Source organism: Centroberyx gerrardi, chromosome 24, assembly GCF_048128805.1.
Source record: "Centroberyx gerrardi isolate f3 chromosome 24, fCenGer3.hap1.cur.20231027, whole genome shotgun sequence".
Classification (NCBI taxonomy): Eukaryota; Metazoa; Chordata; class Actinopteri; order Beryciformes; family Berycidae; genus Centroberyx; species Centroberyx gerrardi.
Genome location: NC_136020.1, coordinates 18272885 through 18298659, shown reverse-complemented (window position 1 = coordinate 18298659; position 25775 = coordinate 18272885). Strand labels below are relative to the sequence as shown.

Here is a 25775-nt window from a genome sequence, read left to right as displayed (position 1 = left end):
AGCATCAGAAGAGCTTCATTACAGCGCCGTGCTGTGACACAGAGCTCCATGCTACAGTAGATTGATATCCATCATGTTTCTTCCTATAATATCTACTACTGCATGTGTAAGACATACTAATCCATTCATAATCTGTGATAGAGCATTTCAAATCCTGTCATATCTCATCTTTCGACAGATTAACTGCTTTCAGCCACACACACAGGCTGATTTACAATGGAGAGACGGCTGGAGAAAAAAGTCCTCTCCTCCCTCCTGCCTCTGGGACAGGAGGATTTCTGTCACCTTGTATAGTTTTTAACAAGGACAGACACAACCTCAATGACATATTGCAAGGACTTGCATGTTGTGTGGCATCACATTTTTAGCTTGTTTCCAATACCTGTCCTTGGAGCAGACTGGTGCACATACACAGGCTTGGAGTTTTTTCTCAGGGCAAATTTGGCAGTTTTGGGCACTGGCAGCACCGGGAATCAAACCAGCAACCCTCTGACTACTACAGCATTTCTATTCAACCAGTTCCCACCCTACATCAGAGGTTGGTCACCTTAAATTAGAATTTTCTTGCCTGATTCACCCGTCTGGTTAAACGTGTTAAATGTAGCGTCAACCTGCCGCAGAATCATTTCTCTGCTTGTTGCTCCGTTCACACCGCAGGCCTTCAAGCCCAATTCCATATTGCTGCTCATACCTGATTTTTTTGGATGACTCTTCATATCTGTTCGCATGCACAGATTAACAATAACAAAAGACGTCACATCCATTTTTGTACCCACGTTTCTGCTGCTCATCTGTGCCTTCGTGTTTTCTTTGAATTGAGGCGTCTCCCCAAATACCGATCAAGTTCAGAATTGAAAAAAATGCGACTCCGTGCAGCTTTTTGTTGTTCACACGGATTAGAAAACATCAGATCTGTGTCACATGTGCCCAAGTCAAACCTGACCAACACTACTTTCCCTGGCCAAAGACGGATCATTACAATCCCTCCTAACTACTGCACAGGGAGGAGGAAAAAGGGAAAGAGAGGGGCAGAAAGATGGAAGGTGGGAATGAGGGTGACAGAGGCATAAATGAACAGAGAGACAGAGACACAGAGAGAGAGAGAGAGAGAGAGAGAGAGAGAGACAGAGAGAGAGAGAGAGAGAGAGATGGTGTGTAACAGAAAAACATAGAGCAAGGGAGAAAAGACTTGTGGAGTGTTACAGAGAGAGAGAGAGAGAGGAAGACAGACAGACAGAGAGATGGAGACCTAATAAGATAATCCTTAACAGTAAATGACATGTCTCATTATAGTATCTGTAGCCTAGCATTGTGAGTGTGTGTGTGGGTGTGTGTGTGTGTGTGTGTCACCCACAGCAACTGACAGTCCGATACCCATCATTAGCTTTGATAATCAGTCCAGCTACAGCACCTCCGGCAGATCCAGGGTCACCTCTGACATCCACTGAACATGTGCTAATATTCATGTCCATCATCAATTTATGTATTCCCATGAGCACTGTGGCATTCCAGCCAGTGTGATCTATGCAGATGGCACAGCAATGGCAAACTGAATCCGTCGGGCAGTCGGCCCTAAGGCGTAAGGCTCAGAGACCAGAGGGTAAGGAGCCGAAAAGGATCATGGGAGGGATCAAGGTGACGGACATGCAGACATGCTGGATCTGCAGTATGGGTCGTACAAGCGGCAGCACGGAAGACGACTTGATTTACAGAGACTCAGAATAAGGGCTGAAAGATACTGACAAAAAATTATATGACAGAATATTGCAATTGCGATTTAAACATCGCAAGTTTTTCTTGTCATACATTTTTTTTAGAACTTTAAAATTGTTTAAAGTGATTTTTTTGAAGAAAAACAAATAGATGTGCAGGATTTACTGAGTTTGAGTATGATGAAAGGTTTTCACCAAAAGCAATTAATTGCAGCTTCTGCGATTTGGATATTTGCAGAAGAAGGTGTTTAGGAGCAAAATCTATGTCTACGATTTCACAATTTAACAGACGCACATCACATTGCCAGACTAAGTTGAGGTAAAAAAAAAACTAAACTAAACTAAAGCAAAGCAGTGGGGGGTTTCCTTTGTGGGATCCATTAAAAATCTGTTTAAGGAACACCTTCAAGCATGTAATATCTGAGAAAGATGCCTTTTTCAAAGATCTCTCTACTGTAAACTATCTAATAAAGCAGAAATGTCGTAAAAATAATCTTCTTAGAGCAAAATATTACGTGGGCTTGGGCTAAATTTTAGCAAGTAGGTCCCTTTGCAGCTACTGCAGCAATGCTCTCTCTGTTCTGCCGTCCATGGGGAAACACATCTGCCATTCAGCGCTCCAACCAGGTGAAAAACAAATGTTGTAAGCAGTACACTCATTAGCATCCCTAAATTGGATAAACACCGCATTAATAAGCACAAAACTGCCTTGCTGTAACTATGATACTGTTTATGTGACAGGGTGATGGAGAAAACTAGATGCCTAAAATGCCTAAAAGCAAAAGGATAAGAAGATAATTTTTATGGTGAGTCGGCAAGGGCAAGTCCATTTATTCATGTTGTCAAAGGCCAATATGCTCAAACCTTTATGGTGCATTAAAGTACTACAGTAGCTGTCTTGTATGGAGCCTTTTATTCCACTAATAATCAGAATAGTAGCCCAATCAGAATAAAAATGCCTCATGTAACCACCTCAGCCAGAATAAACTGCCCCAATCCGAATTCAGAGGGGCGGTATAACCCTTTCATAATCCGTTTGATGGATAAAATTTCATCATGTAAACACTCATTCCGTTCACTTTCTTTAGTTGGAATGTGGTTAATAACTTTGCCGTGTGTCCCTCAACGTGTCACGCTTTCACGCACGAGGTCAAAGTTGATGCAGAGCGAGTGTTGAGCCTCCACTGTGTGAGTCAGCTGTGGACTTGTCAGCATGGATGCATCACATGGATCCTACACGGCCATTGGACATTTCTGTGTCCTTCCTCCAAGAGTCCAGCTGTGTGTTTTTTGTCCACAGAAAACCGACACTCCAGCGGCCAAAATAGGGGTGGCACACACTGCGTATACCCACAACGCTGGGTCAAACATGACTCAGAGCCTTTACTGCATGTCACACGCTCCCTCTCCCTCTCCCAGCATTCCCGTCACTCGAGGCTCTGTACTGTCTGCCCAATAAAGCAGAAATGGCATTAACATAATCTGTAAATGGGCTCGGGTGGCGGTATTTCTGTTCTTGCCCACTTCCACGCAGCCCAACCCCTATCTGCTCAGCCCAGAGGGAGAGGAGAGGCCCGGCACCGCACCTCTAAATTCATCCGATTTATGGCTTTAGTCTACGGCAGGGGAACACTCTGCATCAGGGAACACAATGCTCCATAAGACTGGCTCGAGATGATCCACTTAGGGTGTGTGTATAGGGATAGCTTTGGTGTGTGTGTGTGTGTGTGTGTGTGTGTGTGTGTGTTTGTGTGTACACGCCCACTTCCAGAGACAGGAATCACACTGGAAGCCAAATAAAACAACTTTTTCTCTATTTTCGCTTGAATTCCAAAGGGCCGTGACACCGAACGCGGGTGGAAACTGACCGCTGCAGCTGCTGAATTTCAGAGCTGCATTTCTAAAGAGATGCAAAAAAACAGCCAATGATTGTATTTTCACAGGCGCGTACGTGCAGCCATCTCCCGCTTTCAAATTCAGAATCATAAACCAAGCTTAAGCCTCCTATTGATTCCGATGGAGCGGGTTCACCTCGAAAATCCTTTTCATGTTATCCGTTTGTTTGTTTTACACGCACGCACACATGCTCATGCACACACACACACACACTGAAGAGGGGATTGGTTGGCTCGAGCCCGGCCATCCAAAACCAGATTGAGAACATTAGCGTACTGAAAAAGCCCCGGCAGCTGCCAACATGGATTGAGAGAATTTCATAAGCTTGGCACAGCGCACCCCAGATCCCCATGATCATTGTAATCCTGGGCAGCCTCGGTAGTAGATTACCTATTCATCCTCCCTTCAGCCTGATGGGAGATGAGCTTGATGGCCGTGGATGGAGAGAAGGGAGAGAGAGAAAGAGAGAGCAGAGAGAGAGAGAGAGAGCGTGCCATCTCCAAGGCGGAGGGCTGTGCTGTGGATTAGCCTGTTCGCCTGGTGCTCCAGGACTTTGGCTGTAAAACTCCCCAGCAGAATATATATTGACCCGCCTCTTGCTCTGGAGGCCTGAGCTGTAGCCTGGGCCCCCGTGATTAGTTGTGACCAACCAAGCCTCACTGCTCCTGGGCATAAACTCTGTCTTATCCCCCCTGACACCAGCAGAGAGCCAGAGGCACTGGCACCCAGTGTTTTATTCCTTTACTTAATTCCTTCCATCTATCTGAGCGGGTAAACTGGCGAGAGAGAGAGAGCAGATGGCAGAGGAAGCAGAGCTATAGCCAACGCAGCATAAAAGTCCACCTTTTTTTTTTTTCTCCAGCCAGCGGGCATTAATCACACTTTGCTTCGCACCCACTTGTACTGCTACCAATCAGCCACACTGTGAGAGCATACCAGTGCACTGTAACACACTGCAGGGTGCTGGGAGAGGACAGAGCACAGAGCCAGATGGGAAATTTAGGGAATTAGTGGAAGTGTAAAGGAAGTTTGGAAGAGTTTGCGCACAAGTATGTATGCGTTTGTGTGTGTGTGTGTTTAGGAGAGGGGAGGGGAAGCGTTTCACACTCTTGTTGGCGGGCCAACATGAACTTTGTTTGCATCAGCTGTTATTTGGTACTAGCATACACACCAACACACACACAAAGTTTTTTAGCTTGTGTGTGCGTACATGTGTTGTAAACGCGCTGAGGTCAGAGGTATGAACTAACACACACTCACACACACACACACACACACATATACATATTAACTGCTGTTTCCATACAAGGCCTGGTGCTTGCTTCTCTCTCTCCCTCCATCAGCTCTTGCTAAATCCCAGCAGTAGAAGAATAGTAGAGGTTGAATCAATAGGTTTTCTTCCCCATCAGGGCATTATTATTATTATGGACACGAGCTCTATAGCTGTCATACTGGCTTGTTTGGACAATCAGGCTCGATGACACGCGGCTGTGACATCATCAGTAATGAGAGTGTGAGGACCAGTGAAATGATAAGGTGTGTAATCGTCACCCACACACACCCATATCATAATCCAGATGTCCCCTGTTGTTGCTACTGCAAGTAGGACGACGGCCTAGCTGTAGAGTGTGTGTGTGTGTGTGAGTGTGTGTGTGTGTGTGTGCATGTGTGTGTGTCTCTGGACTGTTTAACTGAGCAGTGCTTGATCAGCAGAAATATCTTTACCTACCTACCTACTTACAGGGTATCTGCAGGTTTCAGAAAGCCAAATTTAAGGCTTTGTAAGATCTTTTTTAATGATACCTGGAATTGAATTTAGGCAAAATTTAACTTAATTTAATTGAAACAAAATAAAGAAACAAAGCTGACAAAACCAGCCTATTTCTGAATGTACATAGCTAAGGACAATTCTGAACCTATAAATGGCCAGTATAAGAAAAAGGACAACAGGAAATATTTTTTTAAGGGGCATTTGGACATAATAATTGCGTTTAGTGAAGCAGAGACAATGGGGAAACAACATGTTTTACATATTCTCCAACTAACCCTGTTCTGTGTTGTGTATTAGAGTGGACATGCAGCGCAAACTAACCTGCAATTTCCTGATGAAAAAAATAAGACCTCGTTTTAATATTTTTTAAGACCATGTTTTAAGGAGCAATGAATGCTAACCCTGTACCTACCTACCTCATATTTGTCTGTCGTTCTGTCTGTATCTCTGGTCGCCCATCTACCTGCCTTAGGTCTCTAACTTCTTCTGAGTTTCAAAACTATGCATTCAATTGTGTAGTTTCCCTGCTACCACTGACTCAAGATCCACTTAAAACGGTTCGATTCCCATCCTGATTCAATTCATCAACCGTGAGGTTAAGTCTGAAAGTGGCAAGTCGAATCCAAATGCACCGCCAGGAAAGCAGCGTCTTCCACAAAGCAGCCAGTGCATTTTGTCGGAACTGGTTTCAGGAGTTTGTAAAAATGATTATCCTTTCATGAAGCGGTTAATTCGCGAGCTGCACGAGCCTCCGCACTCCATGCTTCCCCTGGATGGCAGAAGGAGGCTGCGAGGTGCGTCTACAAACAATTTTTCCTCAGACGCCGGTTTCCCCCTAACAGCTTTTTGGTAAACGTGTCAGCCCCACTCTGCTCGTCTGCCTGTCCGCCTGCTCATAGGAGCTGACAAGCCCCAAGACTCATTCCCTCGCTAACATGCTGCTTCCGCGACACACTGCCGGAGAGAAACCGCCTGAATCCGCCCTGCCTTCATGAGACGTGTCAGCGCGCAGTTCAGCAAAATTACACAAATCGTGTATTGAGGTTCGGTTCTGTTTTGAAGTTCTCTCTAATTTATTTCAAACTGGAGCGCAAAGTTATTTTTAGCTTGTAAAGGAAAGAAAGAAGAAGACCAGGTGCTTTTACACATAGCTGTGTTAATATGGCATGACGTGCATATGAAAAACAGTTCCTATCAGGTTGTAATTGCACATTATGCAATGTTGTGAAACAGTGTTGTGATTTTATACAATGGGCGATTTCAGCCCAGCAATGCTCAGATGCATTCAAATCCAACCACGCTGTTAATTCCCCAATTGGTTGCTATGCCAACGCTTCTGGTAACCAGGGAGCTCGTTAGCGATCCGTTTGCTGTTTCCTCTTGGTTTTCTATTCTCATGTATAAGATGTTTTATGCCGTGGAGAAAACCTTTCAGACAATACACATGATAACATTGGTAATTGCTGCATGAATGCCAATAATACCCTTGAGGACGTTCTTTATTATTATTATTCTTTATCAGTGTTGGGCGGTAACACTTTACTCAGTAATGTGTTACAGTAATGTGATTACTTTTTTCAGTAACGAGTAGTGTAAGGCATTACAATTTCAAATTCAGTAATTGCATTACAGTTACTGATCCCATTAACGCTTTGGTTTTGTCATCATAGGTATCTTAAGGACATGCAGCAGGTTTACGTTGGCTATTAGCTAAAAAAGCAAAACAAAAGATGGAGAGTGAGACGCAGACTTTCAGCTGCTGGATTCATCAAAGCATCTAATATGACAGAAAGTAATGTAATGACCAATGTAACGGATTACTGATCCTGCTGAGTAATTAGTAAAGTAACGTGATTACTTTTCAAATGAGTAATAAGTAAAGAGTAACTGACTACATTTTCCGAGTAACTTTCCCAACGCTTCTTTATGTTGGAGTGCCTCATGCCTACTGAAGCAGCCTTTACCCATCCTTCACCCTTTGACAAGGACAGTCAATATGTTTATTCTGCCTCTGGGCTTGGAAGTGCGTCGGAGTACAGTGAGCAACTGTCAGAGAATTTGTTTGGAATGATAAAGTCAGAGGAAAAAGTTTGGTAACCTGCTCTGGTGAGGACAAAGTGTCTGCACTCAGCCTGTCAAGGTTAAAGGCTGTAGCCAAACAGATAGTTTGTGTCAGTGTGTGTGTGTGTGTGTGTGTGTGTTTTGACAGCGAGCACAGCCACTCTGGCCTGACCTGAACTGACACACACACACACACACACACACACACACACACACACACACACACACACACACACGACAGGGCAAAATGGATATGTTGCATTAAAAGCGGCATGAGGGAAAAAATGGAACAAATTTCGAGACACAAAACAGACTGGGGGTGTGTGTGTGTTGGTTGTGTGTGTGTGTGTGTGTGTGTGTGTGTGTGTGTGTGTTGGGGCGGGGGGTGCTGTGAGGCTGCATCGGCTCAGACTGTGGCACTAGCACTTGGACGGGAAACAGATGAGTGTGTTTCCTGTGGCCCCTCTGACCTCACTTCCGGTGGATCAACAACCTCTTATCTAGGGAGGGGCTGTAAATCATTACAACACACACACACACACACACACACACACCAGACATTTTATGTAGACATACAGCTGCTGGTGTAGGACGTTTCCCATGGTAACAGTGGGCTTATCCTGACTTAAGAAGCTCCAGTTTTGCAGGCTTAACAACAGAATTGCAGTGTTTCCAAAATGAGATATCCACTATTTAAATTACAAAATGATTGATAGTAAAAAAGAAAAAAACAACAAAACAATGGCACATTTTAAAAGTTAGTAGGTAACTAAATATAAACGATTTTGGAATAGAACTCTTAATTTTTAAAGTTAGCCCTGGGCTAAACTTGTGCTGAATGAAAATGGGCCAAATGAGCCTTGGACCATTTTTAATGGGAGGATAGCCCTTGGCTGAGAATGCCCACTGTGGGACACTTGTCCTAACACTTATTACTGGGTGCCAAAAATGTTGCATCATTCATTTTGCCTGTGTCCCAGCTTTTAGTGGAAAACACGGAGCCATAGCTGAACTTCCAGACGAACCTTCCCTCCTCCCCATGTTGTTTTCTGTCTGCGACGGTTCAAAATCCATTTTCAACAAAAACTTCTTATCAGTCAATTGAGAAAAGCTCAAAAAACCTCCAGACTGGGGCAAAGAGCGCTAATAAAAAGAATATATATCGGAAGTTCAATCTTTCAGCTTTCCGTCTGCTTCATCTTTATCCGTTTACCCGACCCTCCGTCCGTCCCCCTGGGCTTTGTTCTCCGTCTCGTCTGTTTTTGTCTTTGGTAAGATGACCTTTAGTCTGGGGCCACTCCGCTGGTATTGGACAGAGAGAGAGCTCAGACGGAGGTGGGGGAGGGGCAGATATGAACTCACACACACACACACACACACACACACACGTACGCAACACACAAGCATACATCCAGGTGCACACGCACACATATGTAGTCATATGGGCGCAAACATGCCTGTAAAACGCACAAGTACATCACACACATGCACACACACACACACACACACACAGACACACACACTAAAATTAATGGAGGTTCCCAAGAGAGGTCATTCAAAGTCATCCCTCTCCTTTATCGCCAGGCTTTGAAGCCTGATTTGGGTTGCCACAGCTGGGACTACTAATTCCTATCTGGTGAAGGCCTATTTATTAACAGCCACCAAGACCAAATTAATCAACTCTTTCAGAGATTTCCACGTTGCTTTTTAGGAGCACCGAGGTCATGTCGTCTATTTGTCTTGATGTTGTCCTGTTGAACAAGAGGACAGATGGGCACGCGTAATTGAACCTCATTTCGTTCTCAAGTGAGAAATTCCCCATTTGAGAAAACAAGCTACTCTTACAGAATGATGGACAGCACAAAATGAACACAAATGATCACACTTTTTAAAGGAGCCTAAGTCCTTGGTTGATTAGTTCGCTTGGTAAGAAGAAAAACAGTTGTAAACTTTGTGTCCTTACACTCTTGTATTTGTACATCATATAGTTGGGAGACTTTGATTAAAATTTTCATTACAATATCTTTCCAGAGGTTAATATACAGGCTTATAATCTGGAGGAAGGCCAATTTAAAGTGTTACTGGGCACAGAGCGGAAACACAGCAGACAAACTGAGCTTAACCTTCCAGCACAGTGGTTCTAAAACGATATGAGAGCAGTCTCAACTTCCCCCACTCCTCCACCCACCACCACACACACACACACACACACACACACACACACACACACACACACACACACACACACCTCCCCGCTGTCTCCTTGGAGCGTCCCAGGAAACCTTTAATCTGGCCCTGAATCCACACTAAACATAGGCTCAGCAGTGCTTGGCTGCAGCTAGCTGAAGTGAACAGGTGGGCAGAGAGAGAGAGCGAGAGAGAGAGAGAGAGAGAGAGAGAGAGAGAGAGAGAGAGAGAGAGAGAGAGAGAGAGAGAGAGAGAGAGAGAGGAGGCCTTATCATACACATGATATCAACAAAGGATGAAAACCTTGGAAAACCTTGGCCTCTATTCTCTCACAGAGACATGCTAGCACTCAGAAACATACACACACACACACACACACACACTCTCACAGCCTCACCAGTTCAGTAAGTGGCTGAGACAGAGAGGTCAGGAGGAGCAATGTGCAGAAAGCTTTCTTATCGCTCCCACCTGAAATTATATTGTCATGCTGCAGTAAATGGGTGAGGGAGGAGGATGATATGTGTGTGTGGGAAAGCACAGGAGATTTTAGATGATAAAGTCAAGGAGGGAAAAAAAAGAAGGATTTTTGCATCTGAAGACCACTTTGGACACATTTTCACTGTCCTGTACAACTGATTTTGGGGTTAGTATTTGGTAGATAAAGAGCTCTAGTTCAAAACATTATCCATTTGGGGGAAAAAAAACCTCTATCTCTAAAATCTAGAGGATTCAGTCTGTAAAAGTGTAATTTGTCCAGGAAGGACGTGGATTACCTACTCTCCTTCAGAAAGTACCCTTTCTTCTCATTTTGTGCTATCAAAGATTTTCTGAGAGTAGCTGTCACTTTTTTTCAGATGTTGGATATCAGTCTATGGAAGGAAACTCCACACAAGCCACATCCTACAGTTTACCGGCAGTGTGCCTTCACTGATAAGAGTTGGGCATATGGTGCCATTTTTCAGCCTCATCTCAAAATTTTCATAACATTACATGACATGGTAAAAAAATCATATTAAAACGGCTTTGGAAAGCGATTTGAAGGGATATCAGAAAGAGACTTAGGTCCCAATTTCATCATCTCCACTTTAATTTTTCCTTTTATTTATATTTCAACAGGCAACAGGCCGTCGTATCAACATCTATTCAACGTCAAAATGTTTGCTGGGATGGTGCCATAGTGGAGACCAGACAGTCAGGTGAGGTGTTGTACCCTCAGGCTGACACTCAACAGGAAATAGGAAGTATTTAACTCAATCATTAATCCACATGTCAACAGAGAGTCAGACGGGCCACAGAAAACCGCAACATGTAACCTGAGACTGCATTCCTTTCTCAAATGACACAACAGCTCCACATGAGTATTGAAAGGACTGTACTGTTAAGTTGTGAGGAGGATTAAATTAATAAATTGAAGTAAAACAGGCTTGAATTTTGAGTTAGGATGAGTTAAGAAAGCTGACAAAGGCTTTTTCCACCTGCAGGTCAAACACAGGTCAAATCTACGCGATCACACCCTAAATATCGTATGGCAAAAAATAATCCTTGGGTCCCACCACCTGATCAGGAACAAACAGCTTATTCCTTTGACATAGTAGTTGAAATTCTTTGGAAAACTATTTGAAACTTGGGGGAAAACAAAACGTTTGCTACCTTTCATTGGTCTGAGGAGTCTTGGAGTTTTGGGGGATAATCTGTTGGTTTCTATGCAACAGGCTAAGATAAAAGAAGCAAAGATAAGGTGTTTTAGGAGATTTTGAACAGTATTTAGCCCTGGGTCTTAGACAAAGAGGATTGGAACAACAGCCCCATGCTAAAACCTCTTATTTGACAGATAAGGCCATGTCCAAACACAAAGCATCTGGAGTCAGTCAGGTACTTAAAAACCTGTGCAAGAGTGTCTGCGAGAGAGAGGCAGAGAGACAGACAGAGAGAGACAGACAGAGAGAGAGAGAGACAGTGAGACAGAAAGAGAGAGAGAGAGAGACAGTGCAGTACTTGGCCTGCTGCAGTGAGAATGGGGTCTACCCTCATCTCAACTCTTAACAGACCAGACAAATGGTTGTTGATCCGAAAATGATTAGATCAAATGTGGTTTGAAGCCCTCGCTCTCTCTCTCTCTCTCTCTTTCTCTCTCTCTCTCTCTCTCTCTGCAGCCACGTCTGAATCTGTTTCTACATCGCTGCGCTGCAGACACGAGCTCGATTCAATCAATCCACCGGGTGGGTTTTCCTCCTAATTCAAACAGTCAAAAGTTTTGGCCGTAAAAAGTTTCTCATAGACAATCAATAAATCATCTTTGGAGAGCGAATGCGTCATTATTAGGAAAGGAACTGCGTCTGTGTCTGAGTCTGACTGTGAGTGCATGGTAATGTGGCCTCAAGAGTTTGTGTGCAAATGCACAGAAAATTGGCCGTAAAAAGGTTTGGTTTTTATAAGCACTTAAAACTGGCCTTGTTTTTATTCTGCAACAGTTATGGAACAAATTGTATTGTTCAACTATTTTGACACCAGCACCATCGTAAACTGTCCAACTCTCTTCTACAAAGAGACAGCACTCCGAACCAGTCAGATTTAGCTTCAACATGTCCTTATCAAACTTCAACATGTAGCGATGAAACGTCAACATGTCACAATGAAACTTCTACGTGTCACAATGAAACTTCTACATGTTACAATGAAACTTCTGTGTCACACTGAAACTTCTGTCACAATGAAAATTCTACATGTTACAATGAAACTTCTACGTGTCACAATGGAACTTCTATGTGTCACAATGAAACTTCTACATGTCACAATGAAACTTCTACATGTCACAATGAAACTTCTACATGTCACAATGAAACTTCTACGCGTCACAATAACACTTCATGTCACAATGACACTTCATGTCACAATGAAACTTCAACATGTGGCGATGAAACTTCTACATGTCACAATGAAACTTCTACATGTTGCAATGAAACTTCTACGTGTCACAATGAAACTTCTGCTTGTCATTATGAAACTTCAGAATTTCATTAAGTATTTTCCTACCCATAATCCTAAAATCAGTAAGGAGCGAACAGTCAGTAAGCCTGAGACTATCCCGGCTCCTCCATGCAAACAAAGCAAGTCAAAGTTATACAATTGTAGTTAGGGCAGAAAACAAACATTTTCATCCACCAGCCGCAGTGATAAACCCTAAAATTCACCAGCTGCTTTCATTATTTCACAAAGCAACCAGATTCAGTGATGATTGCTTATCTTGCTCCCTTTGCAAGAGAAATTGTTTGGAAATATGAATAATGTTTGCTGTCTTTTCAACCATCAGAAGTTTCTCCAAAACTTAAACTTTTCAGGAACTAAGAAATACAGCCTTGCTTTAGGCTTGATGGCCGTGCATTTTTGAATTTATCCAGTAGGTCTTGAAAGGGTCTCATAAGCCATAGGGTCGTGAAATTTTCCCAACCCAAAGAGGAGAATGTGACCCTTCAATTGAAGTTAAAACATGAAAATCATCAAAATTAGAGTAACAAAGTTTAGTTCTACTGTATAACAATCAAGAAAGAATAGTCTGCAGGTGTAAATGCAGGATAACTCCATGAAGGTGGACATCTACAAAGGCGACCGCTGTAGCTTCACTCGGCTGGTGGTAATTTCCCGCTCTGATTGCAGTCTAACCCAGCGCCGTAGCGTAGATTCACTTAGCAGTCAAATCCCTCTGGGTATCATCGGCCTACATGCACATATCTGGACGCCTCCTATCAACTGAGCTGGAACAATGTCAAAGTCATTTCGGAGCCCGTCAGGTTAAATAGGGTCAGCGGTGTCTTTGGGGCTTGATGGCTCACTTGGCTACGAGACCGGCCGCGGCCGCTCCCGTTTCAAGGTCAGAAGCTTGATTGGGTGTCAGATTGTCAGCAGAGACGGAGTGGGAGAGATGCAGAGTCACCCACACGTGGAATAAAGAGTGAGATACAAAGACGTCTCTGCCAGCATGTTAAAGAGATTCAGAGAGATTTTTAATTGAACAGTTTCATTCCAAAACGAGCACCATTAGAAGAAAACCCTGCAACCATAGCCTTAACATTTTGAATCAATTCTCTATCTCTGTTTCATAGTTATGACTAAAAAACAATAATCATCTAATGGCAGAAATACCAGATCCACATCAACACCAAAAAACAAATCAATCGTGTCTTGGGTTAAGGCTCATCTGTCCACCAAATTTCATGGAAATATGTTCATATTCTTTTAGATATCCTGCTGACAGACAGACAAACAAACTAACGGGTGGAAATATAACTGCTGACATAAAAGTAAAGCACATTATGAGTTATTGTTAAGGTTATGAGTGATTGTAAGACCTTTGCTTACAAAATTGCTATATATTTTGGAAGATGTAATCATTTGTGTTGATGATAGCAAAACACGGTGGTTAAAATGAGACGCTTTAATTATGGTCAGTTTTGTTTGCCAGACACTTGTCACATTGCAGAGAAAATACGTTTTTAATGCCTGGTTAACATTGCTAGCATTCCTCATTTAAAATCAAAGGGCAAGGCTGCAAGCTTCAGTTTTTGAGAAAAATATTTTTTTATAATTGTCTACCTTTTTCATGTTGAAAATCTATATGAAATAATTGTTTTAGGCAGTAATTTCTTGTTCTGTCCTCTAGAGTCAAATATACATGAGTTGTTTTATCATGTATTTTTGTATTTCCAAAGACAAATCAAATCAATAAAAGCACAAATCTCACATTGTGTTTATGTCTCAATACGTTCTGCTGAGACATAAAGACAATGCTTTTTGCTCTATTCTTATCTATACTTTAGTCTACTCTTCCTATTCTATTACTAGATGCTGCTGCAACGGGCCACTTTCCCCACAGGGATAATTAAGGTTTTAGTTAATCTAATCTAATCTAAATTAACTATTCACAGTACTTCCAGACGTTTTCCTATGCAATGGAATATGGAATATGTATTACAACCTGAAAAAAATCCAAACACACAACCGCAACCACAAGCTGTTCAAGGCTGAAGCTGACCATTCTGCAGAATCAAGTGAGAAAAGACATCTGAAATTTATGTGGAAACTCTTTAATACAGAGGGTGGAGGGCATGCGTGTGTGTGTGTGTGTGTGTGTGTGTGTGTGAAGATTGTACAGGAAACTATTCATCAGTAGATCTGCCCCACCCAGCCAACGACCCACTTAGGAGCTCTTTGTCCCAAAAACCACTGCACTCGTGTTATTCCAGAGCTAGCAGTTAAGCACGACACACACACACATGCACACACACGCACACACACACTTGCCCTTGCTGTCTGTGCTGCTTGTTAGGGTGGAAACACCTGCAGAAGTACTAGTTGAGTGACACCTCCTCTTCACCTCTGCCCTCCGCCTCTTCACTCTCCTCTCTCTTTCCAGACTGCTCTGACCAGGCACAATCTCTCTCTCACACACACACACACACACACACACTTTCTCTCTCTCTCTCTCTCTCTCCGCCTCTTCATTCGCTACATTTCCTCCCCTTCTCTCTATCTCTCTATCTTGCGGTCTCTTCACCACAAGAGGATTGCTCTAACCACTCACTTGTAGACATACGCCCATACACACACACACACACACACACACACACACACACACACACACACACACACACTTTGTGTCTTTCTACTGCAATGACAACCAGTCAGTTTGTGTCAGATGGTTGGAGGCCTTATAGATGTGGATTCATGTGGATTCAGAGTCCAGGCTTCGATCCATTAAGCTGAACTGTTGACATCACCAGGTGGAGGGAGGAGCTGCTGACACTGTCACAACAACCCTGTTTTCTAGGTTACACACACACACACACACACACACACGCAACCACACAGGATTTTTACATTTTGACTTCTTCGGAGCCTTGTTTTTTCTGGGTTAGATAAGCATGCATGTGTGGTCACTCACGCATGCACCCACCCACACACACACACATGGAGCATGGACATGCACATTTGTAAGTGCAGACAGGCACACACACACACACACACATAGCCTACAGTATATACACGCATACACACACACAGGTATGCAAATTTGCTTTCTTAAGAGCTTCATTGTCCTTTTAAGCTTCATAATATACACACACGTGTATGCCTATGCACACACACACAGACATACACACACATGCACAGCTTTGCAACATTGACTTTCCAAGTTGACTTTAATTTTTCTTGGCTAGATATTCACACGTGCGCTCTCTCTCTCTCTCTCTCACACACACACACACACACACACTGAGTCAGAGTTAGGGGCGGGCCCAGTGGATGCAACACTAGCCCCTGCCTCTAAGCCTCCTCCAGTGGGCGGGGAGTAGAGAGGGTACGTTCATGTTACTCAAACTGTTTATTTTGTGGCGTTCCCAAAGCACTGAGTGGCTGCCAAGCTAAACCAGAGAGAGAAACACACACACACACACACACACACAGAAGAGAGAGAGAGAGAGAGAGAGAGAGGGGGGGAGAGAGCACACACAGACACATGTACACACACAGAAAAAGGAAGAGAGAGAGAGAGAGCTGAGGTGGCCTGACATGACCCCCCCCCACCCTCCTCCCCCACCCCCCTCCACTCCTCTGCTTGGTGTCAGTTCCAGGTTACATTCTCAAACCACTCTCCTATTCTCTTTCATTCCCAGTCCATCCTTTTCTATTCATTTCTTATTCATCTCTCAGCCTCCCTCCCTCTCTTAGCAGGAGAGTGGGAGCATCAGGAGGCTGCGCTTGCACAGTAAGCCTTTGAAAACCTCGCCTCTTCTTCTTCTCCTTCTGCTCCTCTCTCATCTTCCTTTTCCATGTTCCTGAGGCTAAAAGACAAATCTACAAATGAGGTCCTTGTTTCTTAATTGTCACACTGCAAGAGGTCAAAGGTCGGCTGTATGTCAGAAGGTGTACAATCGGATACCAAACTAGGTAGAGTGCACTTTTAAAAAGGATCTGTCAATTTCTGCACATCTATGAGCCTGGTCTGGGACAGCACATGTTTATGTTTTCAACGAGTGAAAATCCATCCTAAACCACTTTAACACTGTTAAAAACAACTATTGGCAATGTACCTTGCCTTTCTAGGCCCATTTTGTTGTTTGGTGGTGTATTTTATGGTGTATTAACTGGCCAAATGTAGATGATGTGCAATCGTGTGAGATATTTCCAGCAGCTACAATGGAGTTTGATATAAGAAAATGTTTCAGCGATTTAAAACATCAACAGTAAACGTCAGGTTTTGGTGTCAGTCCCTCAGAATCAAAGAGCGAGGGCTTCTTTCTAGAACTGCCATTTTGCACCAAGAGACGTTCAACAATCATACAGGGAGAAATCCATCGTAGAAGAGGAGAGAGACCAGTTTCTCCACTGACAGCAGCCTCAATAGACCAGAATGCAATGCAGCATCAAGACATGTTGCGTTTTGAGAGGCGTGCTTTTTCTCGACTGGAAAAACTCTCTCATTTCCTCTTACTATGCTATAACCATCGCTCTCTCCATCTACATGTAAAACCCACAGCTGAATTCAACAAGTTCACACCCGTTCTCTGGGGTTTGTCCAAAGGCGTTCTGGGAAATGTAGGAAATCGCTAACTGAAGTATAGAAGTACACAAGGCAGGCTGAGGGAAAGTGGGTACACTTGTTTGTTTTGAAAATGACACATCCTTTTTTAGCATGTGTTTGTGTTGTTAACCTTTATTTCTCCAGGGAAGGTTGACTGAGCGTGCGTGCTCTTTTTCGGCAACAACCTGCCTCACATTCATACAGTTACACACACGGCACCCACTGCACACCTGGCCACCCTCGTTGGGGGATCCCTCTCTGAGTAGACCTACCCAAGGTTTCATTCTTCCATTTTTCATAAATTTTTTTCCTAATGAGTTTTTTTGTGGGACTTGCTCGGGTTTTGTTGGAGTTTGTCCTTGTCCTCGGTTGAGACTCTTGGTGATTGCCGTTTTCATATTTTGTTTTCATAATGTGGGCGTTGTGAATCCCTTTGAGACTAACAGTGATTAAGGGCTCCTGTACACAAATACACTCTACTTGAATTCCATTGTTGCTCAAACGCACCTCAACGGACATTTGAACGGACGTGATTTCTGATTCAGTCTCCCCACCCAGACTTAGGAAAGACTGACTTGCAACCCAAAATAATATGATTTTTATGTCATGCAAAAATGGATGTTTTAATTACTTGTCATCAGTGTTGGTGAAAGCAACTTTTAAAAGTAATTAGTTATGTCACAAAGTTACTCTTCATTAAAAGTTACACATTAGAGTACTTTTGCATCACCCACTTCAATCACATGCCATAGTAATATTGCTTAGGCTGCCAAGTGTTCATCATTCATCAAATCATTGTTTTAAAATGCAATGCAAGACTATCCCTCTGTTTTCAAAATGGTAATCCAATCTCATTTATATTGAGCAGACTTAGTTTGCGTCTTTTTAAATTATCATGTTGTCTGCATGAGATGCTGCAGTATTTTTTTCTACATTTTTTGTTTTATTTTAACAAAAAAATGAAACAATATGAAAGAACAATAAAGTCAACTGCATTCTAATTTTTAAAAAGGAATGAATAATGGATTATAAGAATTGAAAATTAAGTCACTACTATCTGAGTACTCTAACGCCTCGTCATCCTTCATTTATGCAGTGAAGACCTTGGCCGGGTGCTGAGTGGGTGCCTCCGCCACTGCCTGTGGTTATTGAATGTGGTGTGCGTTTGTCCTGCATGTGTCCTTTCCCCCTGCTATATATCACCATCACTAACCTCCATCAGCTGAGCTCATCATGCATGGATACAGTCTGGCCCATCTCTCTTTCTATAAATCAGCTTCAGCGCTGAGCCCGAAACACGCCTCCACATCCACAAGACGGAGAGACGGCTGAATATGACATGCTGGGCTGGAAACACGCTAGCTGATGAATGGGAGGCGTGTGTGTAAGTGTATTTGTGTGTGTGTGTGTGTGTGCATATATGTGTGTGTTTGTGTGTGTGTGTCCTGAGTGGAATAATAAGTGACTGATCAGTTTTGGTGCAGCCTGCCAGCTTGCTGCTGATGTCATCTGATGCTGCTTTTGACTGGGTGGGGAGGGAGGGAGAACCTTCATTCAAATAGAATAGAATAGAATGGAATATAATAGAGTTGCTCCATTGCAAACTAAGACACACCGTTTACTCCTGATGTTGTGGGCTTGAGTCTGACTTGTGACAAATGTCTTGTTATTCCCTCTTATTCCTCCCCTTCCTATTCTCTTAACTGCACACTGTCCAATAGAATAGAATAGAACAGAATAGAATAGAATAGAATAGAACAGAATAGAATAGAATAGAACAGAATAGAATAGAAAAGAATAGAATAGAGTTGCTCCATTGCAAACTAAGACACACACCATTTACTCCTGATGTTGTGGGTTTGAGTCTGACACTGTCCGATAGAATAGAATAGAATAGAATAGAATCGCTCCATTGCAAACTAAGACATTCCATTTACTTATGTCTTATTCCCTCTTACTCTCTTAAAAGGCACACTGTCCAATAGAATAGAATAGAATAGAATAGAATAGAATAGAATAGAATAGAATAGAAGAGCAGCTTCTGAGACAAGGATGTCACCTGTCAAGCAAAGAGACAGAGTCGGGGTGGGGGATGGGGAGGGCTACGCTCTGTTCTGGATCAGTGAACACATATGCATGCCCACACACACACACACACACACACACACACACACACACACACACACACAGAGAATGAGGGAGCGCAGCTAGGTCACACTTCTGATTTGTTATCTGCGAGGCTTATGTCTCTGTGACTCATAAAAACACACAGGGACACACACGGACGGATTCAGAGGGGAGGTCAACCTGTAAGCTAGCTGCTGCAAAGACTATATTGCACCGACACACACATACACAGACAAATTCAGAAGCTAGATACCTGCTAAAACTATATTATCTACACACACACACACACAGGGAGCTGGTAAAGCCTCCAGGGAGTGCTCAGTGAAGCGGGGAGCAAACATCAAACAGCTCCAGCCAGTCATGCTGGAGTCTGATCTTCTCTGTGTCTGTGTCCACACCGGACTCTTGAGAGAGGGGGAGGGGCGAGAGACACGGAGCAGGAGAGAGAGAGAGAGAGAGACAGAGAGAGAGACATAAAAAGAGAAAGGAGGGAGACATTCATGCACGCACTCTCATACACACACACATAAATACATATGCACTATAAAAATTCTACACTTTTATCTGGTGGTGAGTGGAACCCAAGAGGCTTCTAACACAATGTGTGTGTGTGTGTGTGTGTGTGTGTGTGTGTGCAGTGGGAAGATTGACTGTCAATCTTATGCCTTACAAGGTAGGACAGACAGAGTCCAACATCAAATCTACAGTACAGAGACCCCTTGATAGCACCCACTGGGACTTTATTACAGGACAGAGAGAGAGAGGGAGAGCGAGAGAGAGAGAGAGAGAGAGAGAGAGAGAGAGAGAAATGGAGATAGGGAAGGAGAGAGAGGAGTAGACAGAGAGAGAGAGACACAGACACAGAGGGGTGAACCAGAAAGTCGACACCTCTTGAAGACCTTTGCAGGCAGAGCGGCAGACTGCAGGGGCCGGGAAGCCACAACGTGTAAAAACACTTTTTATTTTTTCGGGTTACACCATGGCCAAGCAAGCGAGGTGCTGCCTCCTTTGTGCGAAATCACTTTTCGACAGGTACCGCAATTAGGAGTGTTATTTTTCACCCTTATAAAGCTAAGCCAAACTTTAAAGTGATGTTGAACTTTGGTAGTAGCTTGGGTTGTGCAGCTTCCTGGACATGATAAAACCCTCAAATCAACTATTCCCTGTCATCTGTTGCTCCGGTAGAGATGATTGGAGAATTGTATTTTTTTCTCTCTCCATTCACTGAAATTATGTCGAAACAGGTCTGAAAATCACACTTCTAGCACATAAACAAACGCGAACAAAGCAGATTTTGACAATATATAAAAAAAACTAGTCATTCTGCAGAAAAACCAAAAGTTTAACACCGAAATCCGGTTGGAAGAATTTCAGTGTTACACTTGTTAGAACTGAAACGTTTGATAATATAAAGAAAGCAACAGATAACAGAGAATCACCGGTTTTGGGGTTATATCATGGCCAAGAAGCTACACAACCCAAGGTACTATCAAAGTTCATCATCACTTTAAAGTGCTTCTCAGTCAGCCTGCAGTCAACCATGGTTCCATCTAGATTTGTAAAACCGGACAAATTACATTAGCATCATTTGCCATACAGTAGCAGCCATCAAAACAGTCCCCCATTCTGCATCTATCCTCGGACTATCCTCCACTCCTGCAACAGCCACTGCAGCGTAGTCTTTGTCAAGGGTTGTCGACGGGACTGAGTAGGCGTTCTGTAACACAAAACTCTAATCTTTTAAACTACTGCCTGCCAGACCTTTCTCTGCACCGTCTAATGGCCAAAAAGGGAGCAAAATTAGAATTTTCCAAACAATTCCACTCAGACTTGGGAGCAACACTGCTGCAGCAGTGCAGCAACCCTGCAGTAACATGTGAGATTTCAACAATCTTTCTCCATCTGTAAGTGGTGAAGCGACTTGAGCTCGGCAATACACTCCTAGGCTAAAGAGGGACATTGCAGTTATAAGACAAGCACGTTTAAATGACTCTCTTAGGGAACAAATAAGCAGAATTGAGAGTCACATTTTTATCAGTTGCACAGAACCAGGAACCTGTTCTTGGCGCCCAACCCCACATAGACAGCACCGAGACAGGTAACAGATAGGTAACATATAGGTTTTCATTACACTGAGTGACATGTTTCCTTTCCTGATACAGAAGGACTTTCTGAACATTAGTTTATCATTCAGTATATGAAAGCGAAACAGAGGCAATCACATAGCCACACGAAGAGCTGCCGTACTGCATTCTGAGAACGACCCCATCAACAAACAATGAAAACCGCTAATCTCTCATCATTACAATACAGATTCTGGCCTGGCGCACATTCTTTGGGTTGTCTAAAAGGAGGTGCCATCTTTGGTTGAAAGTCAAATTCCTCTGACGTATCACAGACAAGTGTGGGAGTGCTTGGTTAGCTGTGCGCAGCTAAACACCTTGGCAGGACTTCAAAATCTTGGCAATCAAAGAAAAAATGCCCTTAAAAGACATTTGAAAGACATTGCAGCAGCTTAAAACTTTGAACTGAATCTAAATGGGGAAACTTGCAACAACACAACTGAAAATGTGGCCCGTCACCTCCATGTTTCACTTCTCCTTGGAAGAACGGCAGTGTGGACTAAAGATGCAGCGGTCACAGAGCAGAAGCTGAAGGCCAACGCCGCCTCTTCCTGTAAGCGCTCGTATTCCACAGCCGCTCGGAGAGCTTTGCACGCTCTTATATGAGGATTGCGTGAATGTTTGTTGTTGAATCAGTGTGGTCTTAAACCAACTGCTGACTGAACAGAACTGCCAAGTGATGACATTTCAGCTGAGGAGGAGTTGGAGTTTATACCCCCCATTGGGCGGTAATACAACAATGTTCAACACGTCTGCAACTCCAGTCAAATTTATGTAAAAAGCGCTTTATCACAACATGCTGTATAGAGCATCCAAGGACATCAACAGATTAAAAAGGGAAACTTGCTAGATGATACAAAGACAAGGCCTCTCACCCACAGCCGCTGCCTGGGAGGTCGCTGCTTGTCAATAGGCATTCAAAGGGCATCAGTGTCCTTCAAAGCTATGGATGTAAGGGGTGCAGAGGGGCCAAGCGTCTAATAAAGAGCCGATAGAGTGACTGACCGAGGAGGAATTTGGGAGGAATTTGAAGGATTCGAAGAAATGGTGCTGATGCAGTGCTATGAAATGTGCAATGAATATAAGACTAACTGTTCTGAGTCCAATGCTGCTCAATGTATTCAAGACCGTGAATGTGGCAGCGCTGCTCCTTAGCCTGCGGTCTAATCTGAGTCAGGCAATACAATAAAAACAGCAGTGTGTGTGTGTGTGTGTGTTTGTGTGTGTGTGCGTTTGTTTGTGTGTGAGGGCTTACATGTGTGTGAGCGTGTATTTACGTCTGCATGCAAACACGCCCATGTGCATGCATGCCCACATGCAGCATGTGTATGTGCATGCCTGCATTCATACATACCATTGAGCAGCGGTGCTGAGCTATTTATAGAGCAGCTATATTAGCTCACCATATGTGTCAGCTGCTGCTCTCAAAATGGCCACAGACAGTATGAGCAAAAGCAGGAAAACTAGGTAGAAAAGTAGGTAGAAGGCAAAACAGATGAAACTGCTCGCTCTCAATCTGTGTGTGTGTGTGTGTGTATGGGTGTGGGTGGGTGGGTGGCTCGGCGCTGCAAGGCATTTTTGTTGTCAGACAGGTCCACAAAATATACATGGAGTCTGTAATAAGCCTGGGGAGGCCACACACACATGCAGACAGACACACACACACGTACACGCAGACATACACACACACACACACACACACACACACACAGCACACCAACAAGTAGAGCCTGTTCAGCGCAGCAGGCTGTGAGTCACACTTGCTTGTCAAACTTGCGTCCCAATGACAGCAATGAGTTGTTCCAAAGCAAATCCCTCCATCTGAGTGTGTGTGTGTGTGTGTGAGATAGAGAGAGAGAGAGAGAGGGACAGAGAGAGAGAGAGAGAGAGAGAGGGACAGAGCATGAGTGATAAAACGAGAGAAGAGTGCCTGAACGGCGAGAGAAAGAGACACGAGTGTATACGCATTCACTCAGAGTGTGTGTGTGTGTGTGTGTGTGTGTGTGTGTGTGTGTGTGTGTGTGTGTGCGCGCGAGACAGGGGAGGCAAAGAGAGATATTTGTGAATTCCTTCAGCAGCACTGAGCAGGGCAGAGGGAGAGAAGTGGGCGTTGATGAGAGCTGAGGGAAATCTCTCTGCCTACCGACCAAACAAAGCAGCCACTCACTGCCTGAGAGCGAGGGAGCAAGTCAACTGCCTCTCTCCCCCCATCTATCAATCTATCTCTATCTCTCTCTCTCTCTCTCTCTCCACACATTCCAACTCACTTGATGAAGCAGCGAGCTCCCTCAAACGTGTATCCTTCCTCCCATCCTGTTGGTAAATCTGTGAGGAACAGGGAGGGAGAGAGAGAAAGGGAGGGAGGGAAAAACAAGAGCCAGAAACATAAGCAGCTGTGGAGAGAGAGATATGAGGCTGATTGCAGCGGGCACACACACACACACACACCCACACACACACACACACACACACACACACACACACACCTGCACAGCAATGCGGTGTCTGGACCAGAAATAGGTAATTTGGTTTCGCGTGCTTGCCCTTTAATACAATTCCGTGCACCCTCCCCAATTTCCATTTGCGATATTGCGGGATATTGCTCTATTATTTTGTCTCTATCCGTTCAGTGATCACGCTCCAGCCATTTAAATGGACTGGAAACCTCGCCGATCTGCATGCACTAATGCCTTTCCAAACCGTCATTCGGTGTGTTTTATTTTGTGGCACCGCCGTGACACAGAATACGGGCTTTGGACCGACGCACGGATGTGATGCATTGTTATTAACAGCCGCGGTGCCGACCGATAATGGTTAGAAATAATGTTTTGCAGCAGCTGTTGCAGCGCCAGTGGCAGCAGTAGGTAGGTAGGTCCAATTATGCTCTTATGAGAAATGTGTCAAATGTCACTGCAGGGAATCGGCTCGGTTCAAGCCTACGTGACGGAACTTTTAAAAAGTGTGTCGCAAAGTGTCCAGGTGGAATGAGCGGGGAAGCCGTGCGTAATGGTCCGCCGGGGAGACGAGAGGAGAGGAGAGGAGAGGAGAGGAGAGGAGGCTGTTGCTTTGCTGCAGAGAGAAGAAATTCCCCCCTCGTCTTCCTCACGTTTCTCCCCGCAACTTGTCCCCTTTCCCCGGGACGCGCGGATAACCTTTCCCCGGCGGTGCGTGTGAGTGCGTGTGTTTTAGCAGGGGATAAAAAACACATAGAACACCTCGGGAATAAAAAGCGTTTACCTGGAGTTTTTCTGTGCCCCGTTATTACAGCCTCTCCAGTAACAGGATGCAACCAGGTTGTACTCTTTGCTTCTTCGCTGTTGGCAGAAGAAAACGGAGGGGGAAAAAGGTGAACAGGGAACCTAATAACCCAATACCCAAAAAAGAAAACCAAAAAAAATGCGTCGGAAGAATAACCAATACGTATCCACATGAGGTGTATCCACATGATATTTACTTGATAAAGAATATGCGTCCATCCCGAGTCACCCCATAACTCCAAGTAGAGGGTAGGCAGGAGAGCCAGTCCGGGTTAGGATCCGCCGCCATGTCTAGCTGAGAACTGTACTGGTCTGGCTTACTACACAGGGGCTGGATTGCGCGGCGCCGTGCCTCGGGCGCGCACACGGGAACCCTCGTGCGCGCGCACACAGGAGACAAGAGCGCGCCTGGAAGATAGAGACACAATCGATAATTTTCTGACAAGTTTGCGGAGGTGATATTTTTTGGCAGACTCGTCTTATGAGCGTAGGAATTAGACGGGGTTTGCCCTGATGAAAAATCACTATAATATTCGAATAGGGATTTATAATGTGGCTGCGGTGCTCAATGGTGAGTTTATAATGACATCATACTTTATGGTATATTTTATCTCCTATGGTATCAATATAACGTTACTATTATATTCCTATTGGGTCTTTTCATGTATCCGTATAGGCCTACTTAATAATGAGTTTATAGTGACATTATAATACTTTGTAATAAATGTAATAATTTATAATACTTATATTTGTATAGTATTCTTCTAGAATTGATTATAGGATTACTATACTTCTTTTTCAGTACGGAAATGCAACATATTTTATTTGGATCTCAAAAATATCAGATTTGTGCAAATAAATTGCTTTACTAATTTCGCTTTACTTAATGCTCTCTAATTGGGAAAACAATTTTCAGCAATCAATCAGCAATTGGTACAAAACACTGATGGTTTATTCCTAAATGCCACTTTTTCTTGAGCAAAGATCTAATGGCAACACTAGTATTCCATAATGATTTGGTCCTTCAGGAGGCATCGCCTGTTTCAAATTGCAGAGAGCTTATTT

General features: G+C 43.7%; 1 protein-coding gene across 2 annotated transcripts in view; it reads right to left on the bottom strand.

The window, feature by feature from the left end:
• The window catches only part of LOC139913080 (pleckstrin homology domain-containing family A member 5-like), a 166718-nt gene extending 141718 nt beyond the window's left edge, over positions 1 to 25000 (bottom strand). Inside the window, exons 1-4 of one of the 2 annotated variants that reach the window (XM_071901020.2) lie at positions 24908 to 25000; positions 24691 to 24767; positions 23721 to 23778; positions 8659 to 8742 (exon numbers count right to left, since the gene is read on the bottom strand). In XM_071901020.2, coding sequence (XP_071757121.1) covers positions 8724 to 8742; positions 23721 to 23778; positions 24691 to 24767; positions 24908 to 24999 — 246 coding nt within the window. In that variant the 5' untranslated portion in view covers position 25000 and the 3' untranslated portion in view covers positions 8659 to 8723. Of the gene's footprint in view, positions 1 to 8658; positions 8743 to 23720; positions 23779 to 24690; positions 24768 to 24907 lie in introns of those variants that run through there. The other variant, XM_078281997.1, reaches the window with a different exon arrangement.
• Positions 25001 to 25775: the final 775 nt, after the last annotated feature.